The 22417-nt window shown below is 42.4% G+C and overlaps 1 protein-coding gene across 12 annotated transcripts in view; it reads right to left on the bottom strand.

The window, feature by feature from the left end:
- Window positions 1-22417, bottom strand: part of CASK (calcium/calmodulin dependent serine protein kinase) — a 410527-nt gene that overhangs the window by 188333 nt on the left and 199777 nt on the right. For all 12 annotated transcript variants that reach the window (XM_050936496.1, XM_050936500.1, XM_050936495.1 and 9 more), the window contains one exon: window positions 7818-7895. In XM_050936496.1, coding sequence (XP_050792453.1) covers window positions 7818-7895 — 78 coding nt within the window. The remainder of the gene's footprint in view (window positions 1-7817; window positions 7896-22417) is intronic.

The raw sequence follows: 22417 nt of genomic DNA, 5'->3' as shown, positions 1-22417 counted from the left end.
AGGATCATTTAGCCAGTTAAATTACATTGTGAACAATTACATTTTGTGAAGACAATACATATATACACGAATTTGCCAAATCCCTATACACATTTAATAGGCATTATATTTGCTTATTTTACATTTAGTACACACTAAATTATAACCTCAAGCAGGATTCGTTTCAGGCTGTGGGACTGTATTTTTGACTTGTAATCCTGATTCAATGTCATTTTTTTTTAATCCCTATGGAACAGTAATTAGTATTAATAATAGGGACACAGGAATTCTGCAAAAACTTTTATTAAATTCTACAGAATGTCCCTTCCTCAATTCTACAGATCTCTTTGGAAAACGTGCACTGATCTGGGCATCAGAAGACCTGGATTCATTCTGAGCTCTCTCACTGGAATGACTGAGAGCAAATAATAATGTATCAAATTTTCAAATACAGTAAGTTAATTTTTGAATCTCCACTTTGATATCCACAAGGTGCTAAGCGCTCACAAATTCAGCTGATGTCATTAGGTGCTATAGACTGTCAGCATATCTCAGTTTGGAAACCCAAAAATGAAGGAACCTTTCTTTAAATTTTGGCCTGAAACTCTCAACAACTTGCTTTCTCCATCTGTGAAATAAATATTTTGATATTTATTCACTTTTATAATGTGCTTTCAGATCTATCAATGAACAATACTACATAATACTATATAAGCAATGAGAATTATACTGAATTGTATAGTGAATTATTAGTATTTTTAGGTAGTTTTAACTAAATGATCATTTTGCGTCAGACAGTTGTTTCTAACTCATCCCCACCCTTTCCATCCCAAAAGCATTTATACCTGACTCTAGATTTTATGGTCCTAGATTTTCACTCTACCTCTCCCTTCACTCAATTGCTTTGCAACATTATTCTGCAGAATGCCCCTTAAAATTAATGCAACCACAATGGACACAGCATGCTAGTGTGATTTTCTATTAAAATCGTCAATAGTAAAAGTCATATTGATAAACTACTTGGCAGCATTTCTGAGGTAAAAATTCAAGTTCACACAATACATTAACTAAACTCTATCACTAGAGACAACATAGAGCATACAAGGGAAGTTGTGCATAATGAAACAATGAAAGTATATTGTGCTTCTTTTCCCAACTTAGAACATCTCAGATAAAGTCAAAACAGAGGGCTTCACATCACTACCTAACCCAAGGGTGGGCAAACTTTTTGTCCTGAGGGTCACATCTGGGTATGGAAATTGTAAGGTGGGGCATGAATGCTCACAAAATTGGGGCTGGAGTGCAGGTGGTGGTGAGGGCTGAGGCTGGGGCTGCAGGCTCTGGGAAGGGGCTCCAGGCTGGGGGTGAGGGCTGCGGATGAGGAGCTTGGGAGTAGAAGCGTGTTCCAGGCTGGGACCAAGGTGTTCGGAGGAAGGGAGGGGGATCAGGGCTGGGGCACGGGGTGTGTGTGTGTTGGGCTCTGGTTGGGAGTGCCTGGTCTGGGGATGAGGGTTTTCTGGTGCAAGAGGGTGCTCCAGGCTGGGACTGAGGAGTTCAGGCGGAGATCAAGGCTGAGGCAGGGGGTTAGCTCAAGGGGGCAGGCTCAGGGTGGCGCTTAACTCAAGCGGCTCCGGGAAGCAGTGGCACTTCCCCTCTCTGGCTTCTACGCGGAGGCATAGCCAGGTGAATCATAGAATATCAGGGTTGGAAGGGACCTCAAGTGGTAATCTAGTCCAACACCCTGCTCAAAGCAGGACCAATCCCCAGATAGATTTTGGCCCTAGATTCCTAAGTGGCCCCCTCAAGGATTGAACTCACAACCCTGGGTTTAGCAGGCCAATGCTCAAATCACTGAGCTATCTGTCAGCTCCCATGGGAGCTGGCCCCAGCAGGTCCCCACCCTGAGCACTGACTCCACACTCCCATTGGCCAGGAACCATGGCCAATGGGAGCTGGGGGAAGGGCAGTGCCTGTGGGCGAGATCAGCGCCTGGAGACTCCTCCCCTCCAGGAGCCAGATCTGCTGGCCACTTCTGTGGTGCAGTGCGGAGCCAGGATAGGGAGGTGGTCTGCCTTAGTCCCACTGCACCACTGACTGGGAGCCACCCAAGGTAAGCTCACGCCCCAACCCCCTGCCCCAGCCTTGAGCCTCTCCCAAACCCAGAGCCCCCTCCTGCACCCCAAACCCCTCATCCCCGGTCCCACCCCAGAGCCCGCACCCCCAGTCCAGAGCCCATCCCCCTTCCTACACCCCAACCCCCCTCCCATATTTCAAATCCCTTGCCCCTTCCCAGCCTGGAGCACCCTACTATACCTCAAACCCATCATCCCCAGCCCCACCCCAAAGCCTGCAGTCCCAGCTGGAGCCCTCAACCCCCTGCGAACCCCAACTCCTTGCCCCAGCCTGGAGCATCCTGAATCCCTCATTTCTGACCCCAACCTGGAGCCTGCACCCCCAGTTAGAGCCCTAGCCCCCTCCAACACCCCAACCCCCTGCCCCAGCCCAGTGAAACGAGTGAGGGTGGAAGACAGCGAGCCACCGAGGGAGGGGGAATGTAATGAGTGGGGAGCGGGGGTAGGGTGTTCACTTCTATGTGGTTAGAAAGTTGGCAACCTTATCTGCAATTTATCTTAAACTTGTATTTCTAAATTAGAAATTGAGTTAAGTGACTGCATGAAAAGCGCTAAACAAGTGTAGAAACTTTTGGATCTTCCACTGTATTTGAGAGAACAATATGGTAATAGGATCTTCTTGTAGACAAAGTGACAAATTATCAGCTTCCATGCATTTCACATGAGCAGAGATGCCACATATACTGAGGTAATAAATTCTAAAATCTACACCCACTTAGCAATGATCTGTTTTTATTTAAAAGTTTCTCACACTTCTTTGCTAATTGCACATGGTATATGTCTCAAGCAGGACAGATTTATCACATACTTATTTCACCGGAGTCTATACTCAGAGACAAAGTTAGGCAAGCATGCAAGTAAGGACAAATATTTTGACCGTTAGTCTCTGAAACTGAGTCAATTTAAAGTTTAGAGTTGGATAGTTAAAACTATAAAATAAGCTAAGTAAGCTATTATTTGACTGCATGACCATCTCAACACAGAATATGCACTACTGTTAGAATCAATTTTACATAAAATTTGATAACAAGTATTATGATAGAGATGAGGTTATATTAAAATGACTTAGTTGACAGCATTCCTACAAAATAGAGGAAGGGACAGTCACAGCCTCAAGAAGTCTATGTTAAGAAGTAAACTATACTTCTTATTTATAGAGATCCAATGGATGATCACAGGATTCATTACAAGTTCTGATCTTGGTTCCACACATTCTGTGATTATCCCATGTTTAGCACTCTCATCACTCACAGAACGCAATATATCATGCACATTTAAAGGGCATATTAATGAAATGAGACTACGTTATAAAATACTATATTTTAGGGAAACAAGAAGTCTCTCCAATACTTGTCAATCAACATGGTGGGGATTTAGGCCATGGCTACACTGGCGCCTTACAGCGCTGCAACTTTTGCGCTCAGGGTGTGAAAAAAAAACACCCCCCTGAGCGCTGCAAGATACAGCGCTGTAAAGCCTCAGTGTAAACAGTGCCGCAGCGCTGGGAGCGCGGCTCCCAGTGCTACAAGCTACACCCGTAGAGGATGTGGAGTACGTGCAGTGCTGGGAGAGCTCTCTCCCAGCGCTGGCGCTGCGACCACACTCAAAACTTCAAAGCGCTGCCGCAGCAGCGCTTTGAAGTGCAAGTGTAGCCATACCCTCAGAGCCACCTTTTGGCAGACCTTATGTTCACATCAGTTCTCCAAAGGACACTCTTCTAAAGCAGCAACAGCAAATAATTCACTGAGAAGTGTCAGATTACACAAGTACATAAAAGGTTGTTACAAGGAGAAGGGAGAAAAATTGTTCTTCTCAACCTCTTATAGGACAAGAAGCAATGGGCTTAAATTGCAGCAAGGGAGGTTTTGGTTGGACATTAGGAAAAACTTACTAACTGTCAGGATGGTTAAGCACTGGAATAAATTGCCTAGGGAGGTTGAGGAATCTCCATCACTGGAGTTTTTTAAGAGCAGGTTAGACAAACAGCTGTCAGGGATGGTCTAGATAATACTTAGTCCTGCCATGAGTGCAGGGGACTGGACTAGATGACCTCTCAAGGTCCCTTCCAGTCCTATGATTCTATGATTAGACAGAACTATATATAAATTCCAATCAATAGAGATCAGGGAGAATTTCACACACACTTCAGTACACATAATAGAATTTCTTTGGTGTCTACAGTTTGGTGTCTACAGACTCTGCTGTTAGGTATCCTGCTCAATCTACGGAGGCTTTGGCTATTCATTGAACTATGAAGTATGTTTTTTTTTATTTGTGTGTGTAATACTGTGTGTACATTTAAGAATCCAACAGATTGAACAAAGATTTTATGAAGCTACAAGGTCTAGAAAAATGAGCCCAGAACTAGAAGCCCAGAATTCATGAGTTCTGCTCCCAACTCCAACTGACTTACCCTATCACTCAAAAGGATTTACAAAAATCTATGCCCATGGTTTCAGTTACCACCTTTTGCTGATAACTCAGCTGTTCATCTGCCCTCCTGAACTTGGCCCTTCTGGTCCAATATCACTTCCTTTCTCACTTATATTTTTTTGGACATCACACCATTTTCTCAAGTTAAAAGGTCAAACTGAGCATCTTGTCCTCCTTTGAAACATCTCTTGTTTCTATTTTCACTTTCTCTTTTTTACAACTTCATCACCTTCCTGGTCAAACTCTGGTCATTTTCAACTCTACTCACCTCCTTTGTTTCTCATATCTAGACTTGTGCCAAACACAAGTGCAGAAGTTTCTCCTCCTATATCTCCCAAATTGCTACTTTATCAGTCTCACTGCTAAAACTCTTGCATGTTATCATTTCTCACTTAGAAAACTTAACCTTCTCCTTTCCAGCCTCCTTGTCTCTTATTTTACAGCTCAAATACATTCAATTTTAGAAGTTATTTTTCTTTCCCAACACTCTGATCATGTCAGCCTCCTCGGAGCCCCTCTGCTGGCCGCTTCTCTCATTCTACATCAAGTTTAAACTTCACTATAGAGCATTCTATGATTGTAATCAGTTTCTTTCTGTAGCCCCTTCCAGGACATAAACCTTTATAGCCTTTACCTCAAAGCGAAATATCAATTTCTGCATGATTCAAAGGCCTTACTGAAAGAGCTGACTGCAAAAAGAAACTGACTAGAATTATTGCTTTGCCTTTGCAGTTAACTTTCGGTATAAAGAACTTGATATAAATAAAAACTGACTAATACTAGTCAGTGTAAATCTGCCTGAAGTTCTTTTCACAGAAAGTTGAAGATGGAAGCAACCTATATTGCTTGTCATTTTGCCTACTTAGTGCCTCAGGCTAACTTGCCTATGTTACCTATGCTTAAAATAAGCCCTTTTCCCAACAAGTTTGATTCATTAGGTGGCACTCTTGCCCCACACTGAACTAATGCCAAGCAGAGTGTTAAGTGCTGCTGATTTTGGAACAAAAAGTAAAATCAATGTCCTTATCCACTATGGTCCTTAAAGATTCTAAGGGCTCGTCTACAATTAAAACACTGCAGGGGCACAGTTGTGCCACTGTAACACGGGAGGGGTTCTCCCATCTGTGCAGCTAATCCACCTCCTCGAGAGGAGGTGGATTCTTCTGCTGACCTACAGCTGTGTACATGGGGACCTGGGCTGGCTTAATTACACAACTTGGGGGTGTAGATTTTTCATTCCCTGAGCGACGTAGTTATGCCAACCTAATTTTCTAGTGTAGACCAGGCCTAAGCAAGGAATTTAGGCCCAATAGCCTGGCTAAATTATAGTCTGAATAACTGCTTTCTTGTCTTTCAAATGCTATTGTTTCAACTGAATACAATATATTTTAAAATTTATTTCTTGTTCTAAACTGTTGCATCCCAGCAGCTCCATAGTTAAGACTGTATTGTTTTACACAAAGCACAGTTTAAATCCCTTAAAGTACTGTTAAACCTCACACAGATCATTGTCAAACTTGCATAAATGTAAATGAGGATAAACATCAGTATTCTAGATCGTTTTCACAGTATATTCAGTTGTAGTTTGCTTAGAATTCTCAACATGAATAATTTATTTTGGAATTATTTTTTTTCCTACTAGTCTAATGTTCTTGGGTCTGTATGGCTTAGTTTCAACAATTACATATTTCTAATTTTCTGCATTAGTTAATCCTGTAAAACATACCAGCACTGTAGGATTTTGGGGAAAAAAGTGTGAAGTCTAAACAAAGATATGACAGTATCTGACATACTTTTTTCAGATATCAAGGAAGCAGATGGAGAATGTTTCTCTGCTATGGGCCTCCTGGCACAGAAGAAAGGAGCAGGAGTCAATGATCATTGAAGCCGACTAAGCTCAGCATGGGCTACAGGGAGCAGAGCGTGCCAGGATGAGCACATTAGTAAATAAGTAGGCAGGGGACAGGAGCACTTTTCTTTACCTGACAGACCTACTATGGCTTGTTAGAGGGGACTCTTCATGCTGAGAATCACAGCAGATCTACCAAGTGGACAAAGCACTAAAGTGTTCAGTGCTACAGCAGGGAAAGACACTCAATGCTCTTTAGCCATCCCCAGGTGATCCTCTCTACTCTTTGCTGCTGCACATAGCCCTTGTCTGTGACTTGCTCCCTCACAGCTCCATACCGCCTCATTCTTACCTCCACTTCCTCCTCAGCCCTACTCTATCGCTTCTCCATGCATGGAACTGTTATGGTTTTCAAGAGAGGAATCCCGGTGCTGCAAGTTAATGCAGTTTAATTCAGTGGAGAAGCCAAAAAAGCATTAGGCCGAGGCAAGGAGTGAAGAAGCAGTCAGAGGTGTGTCTCATCTCCCTAATAGTGGCAGGAAACCAGGGTTTAAAGTGAAACCTCTGGCAGCTCAGGTTGTTCAGGACTGTTTTTTAAAATACTTGGCCAAAATGGGCCATCTGGCAGATGAGAATTCTACAGGTACCCCAGAGGAGTCCGTGGAATTAGGTAAATTTTAAAAAGAATGTTCAATTGAATATTAGCAATATGGGATTTCTTTGTCCATTAACAGCTTTGAATTCACTTTCATTTTAGCCTACCATGCAACTACAAACGTTAAAAAATTAAATGGGTTAGAAACACAGGTACAGGGATAAGCTTGACACTACTAAAAGCTGCTGAGCATACCAGCAGTAAAATGAAATGTTTAGTCCCACCAGGCCCATTAGCCATCAAATCCCACCCAGTGTGGCACTCATAAAAAGGCAAAGACAAAGACATAAATATTGACTTTGAAATAGCACGTCATCCAACAATCACATCAACCATTGAGAAGCACAGCTCATGTATGAAGGACCACTTTTATACGTAGTATCCTTTAAAACGCTCTACTACAGATCTCCCTATAACAGTGGATCTCAAACTTTTGCACTGGTGACCCCTTTCACACAGCAAGCGTCTGATTGCACCCCTCCCGTATAAATTAAAAAACACAATTTTTATATTTAACACTATTATAAATGTTGGAGGCAAAGTAGGGTTTGAGGGTAGAGGCTGACAACTCGTGACTCTCACATCATAACCTTGCGACCACCTAGGAGGTCATGAGCCCCAGTTTGAGAACCTCTGAGCTATAAGAATCTGTGCAAACAGACTTATTCATAGCATTTCTATTTTAAACCACAAATTAGTGTAACTGAAATTACTTATTCTACCCCCTCCTCTTTACCTCGAGGGATTAGTTAGAAATCAGAGTACATACCTGGCTACAGCTTCACTGTACACAAAACCAGCATCTGCTCTCTTTACAATTTCAAAACACAGATCTGCTCCATCCATACTGTGGGTAGAAAGATATGAAAAATGTTCTTGTAAGAAAACAGATAATAGGCTGCCAAGTCATACTACAGTAAAATATTTCAGAAATATGTTCCATTTGCTCATATCAAAAGTGCTTTAGATGCATGTACAATTCACAATTAAACAAAACTCATTTAGCAACCATATCCAAACTGTCACATCAACTAAAAATTCTCCAACCCAAAACATCTCAGGTGCTCACTCTCACTCCTACCCCAACCGCATTAAAAGTCTCTGAAAGTAGCGAGCCTTTACCGCAGGGGTGCCCAAAGTTTTTGCACAGGAGGACCACACAAACCTAAGTACAAACTTGTGTGGGCCAAACAGATTCTACATATTTTAAAAAGATTTAAAGTCATCTGTGTTGATTTATACTTTAAGTTCAGCTTGTTTTGGATGTACTGTATTTAGATAGGCTGTTTCTATGTACAGTATTGTCTATTTATACATTTGTGTAAACTAAAATGATGTAAACATGATGACAAAACGCTAATGAATCAGCTGTTGGTATACAGTGTTGAAGCAGGCTGTGGGCCTTCTGAAATGCTCTCGTGGGCAGTAGATTGACACCCCCCCCCATGTGCTTTACAACATACCCTAACGTCAACAGATTCAAGTTCAGTCAGACCTAGGGGGGAAACGAATTCTAGAACCAACATCTTGCCAACAAAAGCATCCAGCTGGTCCCTGAGGGCCAAAGGACTTGTCTGCTCAGGCAATCCAACTGATCTCATCTGCCACGGTTAGATGCAGTCTCTCCAACACACAGGCTCCAGACCATAGGAGGACTTTATAGGTTAGAAATAAATAACCTGAATAACACTGAGAAATGAACTAGAAAGCCAGCACTGTTTTGGAGCACTGATGATGTAATATTCAACATGTGGGAAGCTCCTTTAAAAGGGCAGGTGTCCACATTTTGTAGTAGCTTAAGCTAAGTGATCTTCAAAGGGTACCCCAATGTAGGGTGCTTTACACTAATTCAGTTGGAAACAGAGGCATGGATGACTATGGCAAGATCCATGTGCAGGACAAATGGCTGCAATCCCCTTCTTCAGAGCAAATGGAAAAAGGCCTCTTGGCCCCTGATGCTATCTGGAGTTGGATAGATAGGTGGAGGGCCCAAGACTTATAGACTTTAAGATAAGAAGAGACCATCATGATAATCTAAATCCGACCTCCTACACACTGCAGGCCACAGAACCTCACCCATTTACTCCTGAAATAAATGCCTAATCTCTGTCAGAATTACTGAAGTACTCAATACATGGTTTAAAGACTTCAAGTTATAGAAAATCCACCATTTACACTAGCTTAAACTTGCAAGTGACCTGTGGCCCATGCTGCAGAGGGTAGGGTCTCTGCCAACCTGATCCAAGGGAAAATTCCTTTGCGACCCAAATATGGCAATGAATTAGACCCTGAGCATGTGGCAAAACCCACCAGCCAGACACTGGGCAAGAATTATCTGTAGTAACTCAGAGCCCTCCCCATCTAGTGTCCTATCACCAGCCACTGGAAATATTTACTGTTAGCTGTTGCAAAATGCCTACATGCTATTGTAGGCAGTCTCATCATACCATCCCCTCCAAAAACTTATCAAAGCTCAGCCTTGAAGGCAGTTAGGTTTTGTGCCCCCACTGCTAACCTTGGAAGGCTGCTACAGAATTTCACTCCTCTGATGGTTAGAAACCTTCACCTAATTTCAAGCCCAAATTTGTTGATGGTCAGTTTATAGCCATTTTTTCTTGTGTCCTTATTGGCGCTTAACTTAAATCACTTCACCTTCCCTGGTATTTATCCCTCTGATGTATTTATAGAGCAATCATATATCCCTCAGTGTTTTTTTGGTTGGCTAAACAAATCAAGCTCTGAGTATCCTCTCTTAAGGAAGAGTTCTCATTCCTGGGATCATCTAGTAGCTCTTCTCTGAATCTGTTCCAGTTTGAATTAATCTTTCTTAAACATGGCAGACCAGAATTGCACACGGTATTCCAGCTGAGGTCTCAACAGTACCTTGTACAATGGTACTAACACTTCCCTGTCTCTACTGGAAATACCTCTATTCTAGGACTGCATTAGCCCTTTTCACATGTTAAATAAGATTTGTCCCAAGACCGATCCCAGAGGAACTCCACTAGTAACCTGCCTCCAGCCTGACAGTTCACCTTTCAGTATAACCAGTTGTAATCTCCGCTTTAACCAGTTCCTTATCCACCTTTCAATTCTCATATTAATCGTCATCTTCTCCAGTTTAACTGATAATTTCCCATGTGGAACTGTCTCAAATGCCTTACTGAAATCCAGGTAAATTAGATGTACTTCATTTCCTTTGTCTAAAAAAATCAGTTATCTTCTCAAAGAAGGGGATCAGGATGGTCTGGCACGATCTACCTTTTGTAAAACCATGTTGGATTTTATCCCATTCACTACTAATGTCTATGTCCTTAACTACTTTCTTTTTCAAAATTTGTTCCAAGACCTTGCATACAATTGAAGTCAAACTAACAGGCCTGTTTCTGGATCACTTTTTTTTTCTTTCTTAAAAACAGAAACTATATTAGCAATTCTCAAGCCATAGGATATGACCCCAGAGTTTACAGATTCACTAAACACCCTTGCTATTGGGCTGGAATAATTTTCATAGTGGAGGTGCTGACTCCATTCAATCAAACTGTGAACCATTTATATAATGGAAACTATTTCAAGCTAGGGGGTGCAGCAGCACCCGCAGCATTCCTGGTTCTAACACCTTTGCTTGCAATTTCATGTGCTAGTTTCTTTAATATTCTTGGATGGAGATTATCCACGGTCCCCTAGATTAGAAACTTTATTAACAAATTGCAGGCCCACATCCCAACTCTTAGTTGAAGGGGCAGATACCATCTCTGCCAGTACTCCATCTTCTCCCCAAATCATCAGCTTTGTATTATTCAGATTTAGGTCCAGCCATTTGGCTTTCATTCAATCCTCAATCTAGGCCAGACAGGGGAAGCTAAGCAACCAAAGCATGAGTCAAATTAAATGAAGACATACAACAGTGTTCTCAAAATACTACGGGCAGTGCAACCCATACCAAATCTGCATCTCCCTTACTGCTCTTGTATATACGCTGAACAAGAAGTGTGAAAAAGACAGACTCTTATGGTACCATACACAACAGGACCTTCAAAGCAAACATCCAGTTACATATTATTATCCTATAAGTCCTTTCACAGAGGAAAAAAATGAAGCTACACAAGTGTAACGGTATTTACACCAGGGACTGCAGTTGTATGCAAGGCAATCTCATTCAGATACTGTATTTCAAGGAGGGAATTGTATTCAAACTGAATTTTAAATAGAAACTTTCAGCCATATATTCCAAAAAGGCAGCAGCGTCTCCAGCTAGTATTCCATAGGGATGATGTAGAAGTCAAGCAGATAGTTCAGCACCCCTCCAGGCTCCCTCCCTCACAAACAATGGCAGTGCACATTGCATTGTTGACTCTGTTCACTGGTTCCTTGTTTTCTTTCTTACCTAACTGCTCATCGAGAGACAAGGCGGGCTAGGTAACATTTTTTATTGAACCAATTTCTGTTGGAGAGAGAAACAAGTTTTTGAGTCACACACAGCTCTTCTTCAGGTATTCAGATATTCTCTAATATCCTGTGACTGACAGGGCTACAACTAATTGCCTATACTCTTTAGGTCCTGGTATACACTATAAACTTTTGTTGGTATAACTACGGTGCTCGGGGGTGGGGAAAATCCTCACCCCTGAGTGACAGTTATACCGATCTATCCCCTGGTGTAGAAAGAGTTATGCTGATCGGAGGGCTTCTCCTGTGAGGTGGAATACCTATGCTGAAAGGAGATGCTCTCCTGTTGGTCTAGGTAGTGTCTTCATTAAGTGCTACAGCAGCACTGTAACTGTACACAAGCCGTAAGGTAATCTAATTTTCAATGAGAAGTAGTAAGGCACCTGTGGATTCATGGGAAATACTACTTCTATAAACATCAGACTATAAATAAGCTTCCATTTGTCTGCAGTACAATGTTCTCCAGAACTAAGGAGACTGACTGAGATTTATAGCAAAGTGTACATCCATTGCTTAACAGCATGTCTACAAAGTTTACACATCCAAGCTTTAGCAGACCAAGAGAAAGAAGCAAGTATCAGCATAGAAGACCCCGTATGGAAAGTGACCTGTAAGCAGTTTTCTAGAGCGTTGCTGTGATCTGAAAATCTGCCTCTCCCCTGATGAGTGCCTCTGCAGTTGTGATCAGATGATGACTCTTTCTCAGGCCTTTGGAAAGGGAGGCTGAAGTGTTAGTGTCATGCATCTGAGGAAGTGGGTATTCACCCACGAAAGCTCATGCTCCAAAACGTCTGTTAGTCTATAAGGTGCCACAGGATTCTTTGCTGCTTTTACAGATCCAGACTAACACGGCTACCCTCTGATACTTGAAGTGTTAGGGTGTTTGAAAGTGGAGGAGGTATGATTATTCAAGCACTTCCAACTGATCACAACTGCATTGGCACTGCATTACGGGAGAGTCAGACTTTCAGGCATCCAGATTTCAAATAATTTATAGTTTCAAACACCACCTTGCAAGCCAGCCAGAAACTAAAAGGCACCCAGTTCAGATCACAGTACCGTGCTTTCAACACAAAGCTCCATTCAAGTGCACAGATGTAACCTACACCAACTTCAGCTGAACCCATATGTAGAGTGTGCTGTAAGTGGACAAAAGTATAGATAACTGTAAAAAGTCTGCAACCAAAGAAAACTTGCACTCATCTTAACAGGAAAAAATCCTGTTGGCCACAGCTGCTATTTGAGCATCGAGCAGCACTGTCAGATTTAACTAGCCCTACAAATTGCAAAACTATATTAGGGTATTTCTAGTTGTTTCCCCTATATTTGCAATATTACGTCAGTCTTAATATGTCCTTATGCAAATCCCAATCTTTTACACAGAGTGTCACACATGGCACTCTGTACTGCAATTCCATGGCCATATATAATGGAGATGAGGTGAAGCTGGGTGTCAGCTCTCCTGAGACACTTCTACCAGTGTTTCCTTCTAACCCTCCTACAGGTCTATGTTGAGCTACACAAGTGACAAGGTAGAACTCTGAAGGATCTTTGGCATGACATTGTTCAGAATAACTCCGTTCAGACCTCTCATGAAGTAATATAGAAGCCACACAAGAATGACTATCCAGACCTGCTGGGAATTGCAAATGAATCAAAATCCAGTGGTATCAAAGACAGATGTCAAAGAGCAATGGAATCAGAGCTAAAAGAATCACTAAGGACACTTTTCCCTCATGTATGACTAAGATGAGATAATAGACTAGTGCCCATAGTGTAGATAATTGAAAACCACCACCAGTTTCCTTCCTACGGCCATCCTAAAACCTTATTTATTGAGGTCAGGGAAATCTGAAAATTCCCTACACTACCAGAGTTGTCCAGTTACAACTATTTTAAAAACAACGTTTCCCCAAGAAGAGGAATCAGACACAGAGTGACAGCAAAATTGACAGCATCGAGTAATAGCTTCTTTACAATAATATATACATCTATAATACATTGTGTCCTCAAAAGCTCTTTTCCTATACACTCTACCTTTAAGATTGTCCGACTCCAAAAATAAACGTGTTCACTTTAATACCTTTCCTACAGATAAATGGCAGTTTTCAAAAGTGAGAAAATCTCCCTTATTTTTGAAAATTAAAGTCAATTTGAAATTGTCTTGATATTGTTAAAATGAGCTGCAGCATGTGAGCAGCAATGCTTTCTACATTTTATTCAATTAGTTCAACTACATCAATCTCACTATCACGACCATACTGTGTCTGTATTTTTTCCTCACTGAGACTTTAACTGATAAGCTTTCCATGAAAAAAGCTTGCTGTAAGAGTTGAATTTAAAGTTTAAAATTTATGATGAAAGTCTTTATTACTGTGGAGTTTGTGAGATGGAATCTTGGTCTCTTCTATGGCAAACTGCAGAAAATTCAATGTGCTTAAACAATCATGATAGCAACATCTCAACTTGTAATTCAACTAAAACACAATTTTTTGCAGAAACTAGAGAGATTCACTACATGTAAGTTGTATTTTATGAGTATTAAGGACTTGAGATATTGGAACAATAGAGGTACAAGAAGCCTTAACCCCCAGTTTTTTTCAGGTTGGGATAGGCCATGTCAACACCATGACAAAACACCTTGATGGCCAAGCATGCAATACTATCTACAAATTCAGAAAATAACCATCGTATGCTACATTCCATTAAAAGTATATTTTTTGTTTTGGTTAAGACAGAATCTAGCATAAGCCGGAGTCCTCGACACACATTGATGATGTGGAGAGAACGATGTCATTGCAGTTGAAAGGCAACACTTCCTTGTATATCCCCAGCACTCAAATGTTTGGTGGCATGAGATGGTGTTCATACAGGGGGTAGGAAATACTCTGTAGCAGGGTTTTGAGTAACACTATGTTTTATGTAACATTTCAATGTGGGCTGTGTCTTCTTTATACAGTAACTCCTCACTTAATGTTGTAGTTATGTCCCTGAAAAATGCAACTTTAAGCGAAACTATGTTAAGTGAATCCAATTTCCCCATAAGAATTAATGTAAATGGGGGGGTTAGGTTCCAGGGGAAAACATTTTTTTTTTGCCAGACAAAAGACTTTACATACATACACGCACACACACAGTATAAGTTTTAAACAAACAATTTAATACTGTACACAGCAATGATGACAGTGAAGGTTGGTTGAGGTGGTGAGGCCACAGGGTGAAAGAGAATGCAATATTTCCCAGGGAATGTCTTACTGCTAAATGATGAACTAACAATTGGCTGAGCCCTCAAGGGTTAACTCGTTAATACAGCCTCACACTCTACAAGGCAGCACAAATGGAGGGAGGGGAGACAGCATGGCAGACAGAGACAGACACACACACACACCCTTTAATGTCCCTGCCCCTTTTGCCTCCCCTGTCGGCGGCCCGGCTGGTAGTGTCCGTACCTGCAGGGCCACCGACTGTGACGTTATTGATATAAACCAGGACCATACAGAACATGGTTTGCAACCAAGATCCTGCAGTGGCACCAAATCTTATGTAAAAGGGGTCATATAAGGTATCTAAGACCAGGTTATGGGTTGCTGGTTATGTTTATGTATGTCTGTATCATTTTGTAGGTGAAGTTATGAGTATTGGCTGTATACTGTCTGTATTTCAAATTTGTGCTGTGCTTCTGGGAAAAATTCCAGACGAGTTGGTGTTAGCTCTGCCTAGCCTGCTTGATGGCCCATTAAGGACCATCAGCTACACAACTGACCCATTGAGAGGAGGCAGATATGCCTTGTAACTCAGCAGGGTGTGCAGGAACTTGCCCATGTGACTGCAGACTCCATTTTGCTGTAATTTTCCACAGTAAGAACAAAGAAGTGTTCTTACACCTGGAAGAGCCTATGTAAGGCTGATGCCTCATCTCCATCTTGCCTTCAATCCTGCTTCTGACCTCTGGAGGAACTCTGCTACAAACTGAAGCTCTGCACAAAGGACCGATGACCCATCTCAGCGGGGGATGTACTCCAGAGACTTGATTTGAACCTGCAGTTTACTCCATCACTGCTACAAGCCTGAACTAAAAACTTAGATATTATTGAATGTAATTGATTCCATTTAACCCATTCTAGCTCTCATCTCTACCTTTTTCCCTTTATGAATAAACCTTTAGATTCTAAAGGACTGGCAACAGCGTGATTTGCGGGTAAGATCTGATGTGTATATTGACCTGGGTCTGGGGCTTGATTCTTTGGGATCGAGAGAACCTTTTTCTTTTATTGGGATGTTGGTTTTCATAACCATTCTTCCCCAGGACGAGTGGGACTGGTGGTGATACTGGGAGACTGGAGTGTCTAAGGAAATTGCTTGTGTGACTTGTGGTTAGCCAGTGGGGTGAAACCGAAGTCATTTTTGTCTGGCTGGCTTGGTTTGCCTGAGAGGTGGAAAAGCCCCAGCCTAGGGCTGTAACTGCCCTGTTTGAGCAATTGATCCTGAATTGGCACTCTCAGTTGGGTCCTGCCAGAACCACATTGTCACACCAACGCAGGGTGGGATGAAGGGGTAGCAATGTTAAAACACTGCCGTAGATCCTCAAAGAGTTGCCGCAGCAAAGGACTCATCGCTGCCCTTTCCCACTGTTGGCGGCCCTGCTGGTAGAGTCTGTACAGGCAGAGCCACCGACAGGGGAGGCAAAGGGGGCAGGGACATCAAAGTGTTGCCGCGGCAGCGCTTTAAGTGTGGTCCTTTGCCACAGCACTGCTTTAACATTCCTGCGCCCCTGCCAACCGGGGTGGGGGCTGGCGCAGCAACATTAAAGCGCTGCCGCGGCAAAGGACCCTGCAGCGCTTTAACTCTTGCCCCTTTCCCCTGCCCGGCAGTGGCCGGGGAGAGAGAGGGGGCAAAGGGAGCAGCTGCCCTGGGGCCAGTGACTTAAAAGGGCCCAGGGCTCCGGACCCTTTAAATCAACATGGGAGCCACAAGCATCGCGGGACAGGCGGCCTGGAAGGGGAATGCTCACCCCCAGCTCCACCTCTTCCGCCCAAGGCCCCGCCCCTTTTGGGGGCCGGCGCCGCCGCGCCCTGTACAGGTAAGTATCCTCAGTTACTTTCACCCCTGACTGACTGTCGTGCGTTTTATTTGTTCCAATTGTTATTTGACATTTGAACACAGCACAGTTGGTATGAATTTGTAATTTTAAAGTCTACTCTTGTATTTTGTTAAAAGTTTATGTTTTTAAGCATTTTTGTATTTTTTTAAAAAAGTACTTAGATCACATTACTGCAAACATCTCAGCTGACAGAAAAAAAAGATTAGAATGCAGATTTACCATCTCTCAATTTTCATCACAAATATTGCAAAAACTCCCACTTTTCTTTAAGCCCCAGCTTCTACAGTCCTGCAAACACAGGAGAATCTTACCTTTCATTCTTTAAAAGGTGTGTTTCTAGAACCTGGGATTGCAGAGAAAATAAAGAATGGAAACCTGGTGTTCCTTAAGGACACAAAAAGAGGAAGCAAATAAAAAGCCCCAAATTTGTTTCTTACTTTCTCATGATTTTGGGGGTGTATCTTAATTTTTTAACCCCTAAGGTTGACAATATCATGATGAGTGTTTTCCCTCCACTTTAGATTATGAATTATACGGGTGTGTTGGCAATCTGAATAAAAATCACCATCTACAGCTGCATGCCCTCTCCATGTCCTGTCGTTCCCCTCCCCACCCGCAAAGTCCTGTGTCTCATCCCCACCCAATCAAACAAAAATTTTGGTGAGCCCGTTTACTGACTATTCTACTGTGAATTTGTAGCAAGCAACATGAGTTATTAAATCTTTACTGCACGGGTGGTCAAAGGTTCAGACTAGACTAGAAACATCAATGGCAGTGTGTTCACCAGGTCAATCAATGATGGCAGCAAATTCCCTCAACCTACCCAGGTAGGCAAAGTGGCTGCACAGAAACTTTTTTTTCTCTCTTTACTTGTACTTGTGTATTATAATCCTTCCAGACTGCACATCTACGCAAGCAACGAATTTATCTTGTTCTTAAATATCGTTCAGTATTTGGGTCCCCCAAAGATTTAGTGGGTGCCAAGCCCCGCCTTGGGTAACAACTGACCTGCATCACAGCAATAGTTTGATCTCTATCTCTGTCCAACCAAACCTAGGGCTTGTCTACACTTGAAACCCTAGAGGCACAGCTGCAGTGGTGCTTCAGTGCAGACTCTCTCATAAGCAACGGGAGAGAGTCTCCTGTTGGTGTAATTAATCCACCTCCCAACTGTTGGTAGTTGGGGGAATTCTGGCATTGACCTATCAGCCTAGCACTGTTGATACTGGGGGGTGAGGTCAGCCTAACTACTTCACTCAGTACTGTGGATTTTTCACACTCCTGAGCAAGGTAAATGGGTTGACTTAACTTTTGAGTATAGACCTGGCCCTAGAAACTTGTTGAAAAATGACTATTTGGGGGGCAGCTTATATCTCCAGAACCCCTGGCTCAAATGATCCTGAATTTGAGTCACTGTAATGCCACTCTGCACTCCCACAAGGCATTACAAATGTCAAGAAAACCCATGCAAGCATGCAGATTTTGGAGCACTCAGAATCCTTGTCCTCTGAACAGGAAGTAGAGAGGGATGATGAGGGAAAGGCTCCTTTGCATATCCATCTGCAGCATAGGAGGCTCAGAAAGATGCACAGTATCCAATTATCTCTATATGATGTTGTCAGCTGGAGGAGAACACCCCATGGTGAATACAACCTGAAAACAACATCTCAGAGACATGTGAACCACTCCATTCATCTCAGTGGGTGTTCCCATAACCCTCCTAAGTAAGTGCCCTTACAGCCTGTGACATGCATGAAATATACCCAATCTCAGCTCCCCATCCAAAGGGGCAGGACTTCCCCAGAGCCTGGCTTTAACCGGGGGCAAAGAGAGGGCCTCAGACCCTCCCAAAAGGGCAAGAACCCCAGAACTCTGTTCACATGAGTGGGATATGGAAGGTCCAGTCCAACCCCTGTAGATGAGTACTGGCCTCCCAGATCCTGGCATTCACAGGGGAGGCACCAAGAGGGCCTCAGACCCTCAGAGGGGCAAGCCCTCCCCATCCCAGTTCATATGAGTAAAAAAGGAAAGGAAGCTGAGACCCTTCTAGAGTGGCAAGAGCTGCCCAGATCTCAGTACACACACAGAAAGGGAGCATGCAGGGCTGACAGGTGCTCCTGAATCTACTTTCCCTCAGTCCCCCTTCCACTCAGCCCCATGTCCCTTTTCCCAGTGTCCCACCTCTCTTCTTCCCTTAACTCCATGCCTCCTTAACCTGAGCCATCAACCCCTCTACTCTACCTCAATACTCATCCCCATTTATCCCCCTCTCCACAACCCCCCTCCTCTAACTGGAACCTCAAACCTCTTTTCCTCTAGTCCCCCACTCCTCTGCCTCCTCATACCAATTCCCCACCAAGGAAGCATTCACATCTAATTTTTTTTCACTGAAATACTTTACATTTCTCCCACCTCCCTCAAATCAAATTGTCACTCATGACTCACAAATTATAGCAACTTCCAACCACCCAGTCCAAAACTCCTTTTATCTTAAGTGGGGGGATGCGATTAACCTCTACTAATTGACAGCCGAGTTCAAAGCCGTTAATCTCAATGAGGTCTGTGATTCATCCAGTAATTAGTATCTCTCAGTTCAACAGGAAAAGGCAGTTATAGGAAACTGTTTTTTTGAGAGGGCGGGGCCTGTAAGTTGGGAACCCTAGGTCAAAAGTCCCCACCTGGACTGGGGTATCTCACCCAGCAGCCTGGGCTCCCTCTTTCACTGTGCTGCTGTGGCAACCTGCAGACATGCTCCCAGTCTTACATTTCTACCAACATACACACAGGTAGGGACACACCTATCTGCAGTTACATGCATATGGAGAGGAATATGCAACAGCCTTCACCTCTTGAGCTACAATGTCACATGTATTTCACTCAGTCCCTCAGAGCAGATTACCTAGTAAATAAACAAAATGCAAATTAAGTCTAAGATACTAGAAAGATAGGATATAAATTAGCAAATTCTCACCCTGACGGATGATACAAGCAGGCTGCAGATTCTTAAGGGACAAGCTGCACTTGCTTTACAGCTTGGAATCCCCAGGTCTTTCTCTCACAGGCTAGAAATCCCTTTAGCCTGGGTTCAGCACTTCCCCCAGTTCAGTCTTTGTTCCTCAGGTGTTTCCAGGAGTCTTCTTGTGTGGGGAGTGAAGAACGACAGATGATGTCACTCCCTGCCTTATATAGCATTAGCATATGGTGGGAACCCTTTGTTTCACAACGTGGTTCCCAGATCAGTTTGTAGAAAAATACTGACATCCCAAGATGGAGTCCAAAGATAATGGACTGTGGTGTAGCTTAACCTTCCTGTGGGCATTTTGGCCAGGCTGTAAACAATGGCTGCTATTCCACAGTCCATTGTCTTTGCTGATGGGCCATCAGGCCTGTCTGGCTTCTTCACTGTTGTACCTGAAAGGGTGGCTGTGGGTGTTTTCCAGAGTAAGCCTAGTTAAAATACAGATCCCTAGTCAATATTTATAACTTCAGATACAAAAATGATACAGGCATATAAATAGGATAACCATTTGGCAAATGATAACTTTTCAAATGACCTCACATGACCCTCTTGTACAAAATATATCATAATTATGCCATAATTATATCACAATACTATCACTGTGAAGAATATGGGGTGCAGTGTCATACCAAACAGTAAACCCCCTTGTTTCCTCTACCACCGGCACACACCTTATCATTAGCACAACTACCATATACTGCATACCACACACCACAATCCTAACTTGCTATGGATGCCAGCCTTCCATTACCCACTTTTAGCAAACTATCCCCCACCACCGCTCCCCAGCACAACACATTACATCCTAAACATCCATGAAAAATAGTGTTAGGAGTGGGTACTTTAGTAAAGAGTATATGGAAAAGGGAAGCTAGAGAGAAGGGAAGAGTTACAGTTACAGCACATGCAGTGTACAGTAGTTGTGGTGACAGGAAGGAATGTCTGTGGATGAACAACAGAGAATCTACTTTTTGGTGATTTCTCTTTTCATTTCCTTCCATTCTGGATTTGAGTCAGCTATATGATGTGTGTAGCAAACCTAACTATTTCACAGTGAAGATTTTTGTATATTAATATTAAATAGCAATAAGATTATGTAATTAAAAAGCCAATTAAAAGTGTTTGTACCATAATTCTGAGCTACTGGAATGGTAAAAATAGATGTAAACCCTTGTTTCCATTTCCAAATTTTTAAATCCTTATTAATTACCACAATGAGTTTCCCTAAGCCGTACATAATCATTTTATAATAATGTAATTAAGTCCCTTGGCCCATGCTTTGGGACTTTTACAGAATAAGTAAAGCACCACAATCAGTACTGCATGTAATTTATTGCTTAGAACGAAAAAATATTTTGCAGTCAACATACCATAATTTAACAGACATGGCTTTAAAAGAACCAAAATCTCAGTCCCCATCTTTACCTTCCTCCTACCATCTGATTTTCGTCTCCAGTAATAACCCTACCATATATAGAGGTGATTCCATTAGCACATATGTGACATCCAATTCTAGATATTGGTGGGGGTGTCAACACATTTTGAAATTATGTAGCTTGATCTGTTGTAAGCAGGGTAGGCCAGTAGTGGCCTAAACCATAAACGTAGATCAACAGAACGCAAGGAGACAAAGCAAAGCAGCAGATGGCACGAGCATATGTACATGCATGGCATGTGTGTGCCGAGGAGTGGTAAGAGAGAAAATGAAATCCCCATTGTTCTAGGTATGCAGGATGAGGAGAAGAGTTGAACCTGGAAGGATTTAGAGAAGACACAGAGTAAGAGGTAGGGGTGTGTGTGTGTGTGTGTGTGTGTGTGTGTGTGTCTGTGTGTGTGTCTGTGTGTCTGTGTCTGTTTTTCCCCTCTTGAATATCATCCCAAAAGCCTGAAAACCATAACTCCTGTTCTCAGCAGGTCCTTGGTCAGACTAGGAAGGGACACTAACAACTGGAACTGAGGACACCAACTACAGGCTTTGAAAAACTTGTAGAAGATGCTCACTTTAGCATTCTTCAGAGGTGATTTTTCTACCATTTGTAACTGAGTCTCCCCCTCCAAATTAGCTATCAGACTTAACTCATGAGAACTAGTCATAACACAAATGTGTAGGGGAGTTCAGCCATTTTTAAAAAGTTATTGTTGAACAAGGAGATTGTAAAATGCTGAAAAATTTTATTTCTTAGCTCTCTCAGAAGTCAATATGGGCAAACTGATTACCTCCAAACTAAAAGAACCAAATACATCTTTTCATATGAGGTGAAGTGGTAGTAAAATTTAATAGAAGTATCTAACCTGCCTCAGTAAACTTTTATTTCTTTTTAAAAACCAGTAACATAAAAACAAAGAAATGCTCAAAAATGATTTGAAAATTTATAGCTTTAGAGTTATGAAAAATGCCTCAAACTACAGTCAAAAAGTGGTTTCCATATATTTATTTCCCCTTTTGTCATCCCTCCTGCCCTCCCATTACACAAAATGTAGACCCCACCCAATAAACAGATTCCTAATTGGGGTGACGCTTGTTCCCAGGTGCACTCTGCTAGGAACCTCACACACAGCACTGAACAGTATTGCCACCCCTATTATAGGGGATTTAAAGAAATACTTCCATGTTTTTATTTTGTATCCAAGAGCCCCATATAATATTTGTACTTAACAGACATGTATTTGTATATTTAAAAACTGAATACTCCTATACGACTCCAGACTCCTGAGTAACATCTCTTCTAACCAGTAGGTGGTGGTAGACACACATTAACGAATGAAGTGTAATTTTTGTCATCTTCATCTGATCCTGAAC

The sequence above is a fragment of the Gopherus flavomarginatus genome, chromosome 1 (genome assembly GCF_025201925.1).
Source record: "Gopherus flavomarginatus isolate rGopFla2 chromosome 1, rGopFla2.mat.asm, whole genome shotgun sequence".
Classification (NCBI taxonomy): domain Eukaryota; kingdom Metazoa; phylum Chordata; order Testudines; family Testudinidae; genus Gopherus; species Gopherus flavomarginatus.
This window is presented reverse-complemented; position numbering and strand designations above follow the sequence as displayed.